This window comes from Acomys russatus, chromosome 8, assembly GCF_903995435.1.
Source record: "Acomys russatus chromosome 8, mAcoRus1.1, whole genome shotgun sequence".
Taxonomy (NCBI): Eukaryota; Metazoa; Chordata; class Mammalia; order Rodentia; family Muridae; genus Acomys; species Acomys russatus.
The window spans coordinates 4,226,670-4,230,193 of NC_067144.1; the positions used below are offsets into that span (position 1 = coordinate 4,226,670).

General features: G+C 41.1%; 1 protein-coding gene across 1 annotated transcript; it reads left to right on the plus strand.

Annotated features, from left to right (window-relative positions):
- Positions 1-839: 839 nt before the first annotated feature.
- Positions 840-1,799, plus strand: LOC127193219 (putative vomeronasal receptor-like protein 4). The gene has a single exon (XM_051150524.1). The coding sequence runs from the start codon at positions 840-842 to the stop codon at positions 1,797-1,799; it is 960 nt and encodes a 319-aa protein (XP_051006481.1).
- Positions 1,800-3,524: the final 1,725 nt, after the last annotated feature.

Consider the following 3,524-nt stretch of genomic DNA (forward strand, 5'->3'; position numbering starts at 1 on the left):
TATGTCACACCCTGTTCTCCAAGGGGCTCAGGGGGAGGCAGAAAGTGTAAGAGCCAGAGGTGGTGGATGACTAGAAGAAAACAGTGTCTTCTGGACACAGCAGGGAAGCCACACATTTTAAACTCACAGTGGTTATGACAGCATACATAAAACCTGTACCAGCTTAAGCCAAACCAAATCCCAGTGTGGAGAGGGGAGATGGGCAGGAGGTATCACCCCTTAGCAGAGGGGCTACTGACAACTGATAGCTGTGAAGAGAGGAAGAGTCAGTTTTCTTACGAGTGTAGACCCTTATAAGTCAGCATGCTGAAGGGGCAGGCCAAACATCTTGAGAGTATATATGGGCAGTGCAAATTGGGTTTGATAACGAGGCTGGAGAGATGGCTCAGCAGTTAAGAGCATTGACAACACTTCCAGAGGACTAGGAACCACATGGAGACTAACAGCTAGCTGTAGTTCCAGATACAGAGGACGCACCATCATCTTCTGGCCTCTGTGGGCACCAGGCACACAGAGGTACATAGTTATAAATGCAGGCAGAACACCCATATGTATAAATAAAAATTTAAAATCTGAATTGGACTTGGTAGGCTTAAGAGAGGACACAAAACTTGGGCATGTAGGAAAGAATGTGAATCTAGGAGGATTTGTAGCGGAGAGAATATTATCAAGATACACAGTACAAAATTTTCAAAAACTATGAATGATCTCAAAAAATCTTAATAATGGCACTGGGTTCTTCCCCCTTCCCTCCCTCCATCCCTCCCTCCCTCCATCTTTCTTTCTTTCTTCCTTCCTTCCTTTCTTTTTTTCTTTCTTTCCTTCTTTCTTGACACAGAATGTACCTCTCTGTCATGAACATGAATGCGATTCACACTCACGTCATCGTTAAGAACATTTGTTATTTACAAATTGCCGTTGGAATTTCAGCCAGCACCGTCCTTCTTCTGTTGCACATCTTCATGTTTCTTGAAGATGGCAGAGTTAAGGCCGCGGAGCTGATCACGTGTCACTTGGCCCTTATCCACATTGTGATGCTTCTTGTGGCATTAGAGTTTTTGTCTCCAGACATGTTCGAATCACTGAATTTAGAGAACGACTTCAAATGCAAGGCGTTGTTTTACGTAAGCAGGGTGATGCGGGGCCTCTCCATCTGTACCACCTGCTTCCTGAGTGTGCTCCAGGCCATCACCATCAGCCCACGCACCAGCTGGATGGTTAAAGCCAAACATGCGCTTACAAGTTACACCATCCATATTTTCTTGTTTTTCTGGCTCCTCAATTTGTTTTTCAGCAGTGGTGTCATCTTGTATGCTGTAGCTTATTCCAACAGAAGCCAGACAAATCTACTTGCTGTCAGTGAACACTGCTCGTTAAACCCAACTACCTTCATCACAAGGAGATTATTTTTCATTTTGACACTCTCCAGGGATGTCTTCTTTGTGGGGCTCATGCTGTTCTCCAGTGCTTACATGGTGGTTCTGTTGTTCTGGCACCACAGGAGATCACTGCATCTTCAGAGATGCAGCCTCTCGGCAAGATACTCCCCAGAGCAGAGAGCCACCCAGACCACCCTGATACTGGTGAGTGTCTTTGTGCTCACATACTGGGTGAACCTTATCATTTCATCACGCTCAACGTTGCTCTGGATCTATGAGCCAGTCCTTCTGAATCTTCAGAAACTTGTACTCAATGCCTATGCTACTGTGTGTCCGGTGACACAGATGACTTTCCAGAAAAGGATACATGACATTATGAGACTCATGTGCTGGAAATTTCACATTTTAGAAGGAGAATAAAGGAATTTTTCCTTGAAAAAAGATTATCTGACAATCGGTTAAACTAATCAAGAAACAAGTTATTTTTATTCAGGCTTAAATAAATGTGTGGAAGTCATTTTAACAGACATAATTAATTTAATTTATTTTTTGAAGATTTATTTATTATGTATACAATATTCTGCCTGCATGTACACCTGAAGGCCAGAAGAGGGCACCAGATCTCATTATAGATGGTTGTGAGCCACCCTGTGGTTGCTGGGAATTGAACTCAGGACCTTTTGATAGAACAGCCAGTGCTCTTAACCTCTGAGCCATCTCTCTGGCCTCGACGTGGAATCTCAGTGTTGTTTAGATTTGCATTTCTCTGATGACTAAAGACGTTGAGCATTTCTTTAAGTGTTTCTCAGACATTCAATATTCTTCAGTTGAGAATTCTCTGTTTAATTCTGAGCCCCATTTCTCAATTGGGTTATTTGGTTTGGTGGTGTTTAATTTCTTGAGTTCTTTATATATTTTGGATATTAGACCTTTGTCAGATGTAGGGTTGGTGAAGATCTTTTCCCAGTCTGTAGGTTGTCACTTTTTTCTATTGACAGTGCCTCCTGCTTTACAGAAGCTTCTCAGCCTCATGATGTCTCATTTATTAATTGTTGACCTTAAGGCCTGGGCTATTGGTGTTCTGTTCAGGAAGTTGTCTCCTGTGCCAATGTGTTCCAGGCTCTTCCCCACTTTTTCCTCTAACCGATTTAGTGTCTCTGGTTTTATGTTGAGGTCTTTGATCCACTTGGACCTGAGTTTTGTGCATGGTGACAAATATGGGTCTAATTGCATCTTTTTACACGTAGGCGTGCAGTTAGACCAGTACCAATTGTTGAAGATGCTACCCTTTTTCCATTCAATATATTTGGCTTCTTTGTCAAAAATCAAGTGACCATATATGTGTGGATTCATTTCTGAGTCTTCGATTTGATTTCACTGATCAACCAGCCTATTGCTGTGCCAGTACCATGATGTTTTAATTACTGTTGCTCTGTAGTACAGCTTGAGATCAGGTATGGAGATTCCTCCTGAGGATTTTTATTGTATAAGATTGTTTTTGCTATTCTGGGTTTTTTGTTATTCCATATGAAGTTGAGAATTGATCTTTCAATGTCTTTAAAAAATTGTGTAGGTATTTTGATAGGGATTGCATTGAATCTGTAAATTGCTTTTGGTAAGATGGTCAATTTTATTATGTTAATTCTCCTGATCCATGAACAAGGGTGGTCCTTCCATCTTCTGATATCACCTTCAATCTCTTTCTTCAGCTATTTAAAGCTTTTTTCAAATAAGTCCTTCACTTGCTTGGTTAGAGTTACTCCTAGATATTTTATATTGCTTGTGGCTAATGTGAGGGGTGTAGTTTTCCTAATTTTTCCTCTGTGTAATTGTCATTTGTATATAGGAAGGCTACTGACTGTTTTGAGTTAATTTTGTATCTAGCCAATTTGCTGAAGGTATTTATCAGCTGTAGGAGTTCTCTGGTGGAATTTTGGGGTCACTTATGTACACTATCATATCATTGCAAATAGACATAATTTGACTTCCTCCTTTCTGATTTGGAGATCCCCTTGATCTCCTTTTGTTGTCTTATTGCTCTGGCTAGAACCTCAAGAACTATATTGAAGAGAGATGGGGGAAGTGGTCAGCCTTGTCTGGTCCCCGATTTTAGAGGAATTTCCTTGAGTATCTCTCCATTTAATT

What these genes read in the sequence shown, in the direction of transcription:
- LOC127193219 (XM_051150524.1), top strand. Translation starts at nt 840, where the DNA reads ATGTACCTCTCTGTCATGAACATGAATGCGATTCACACTCACGTCATC.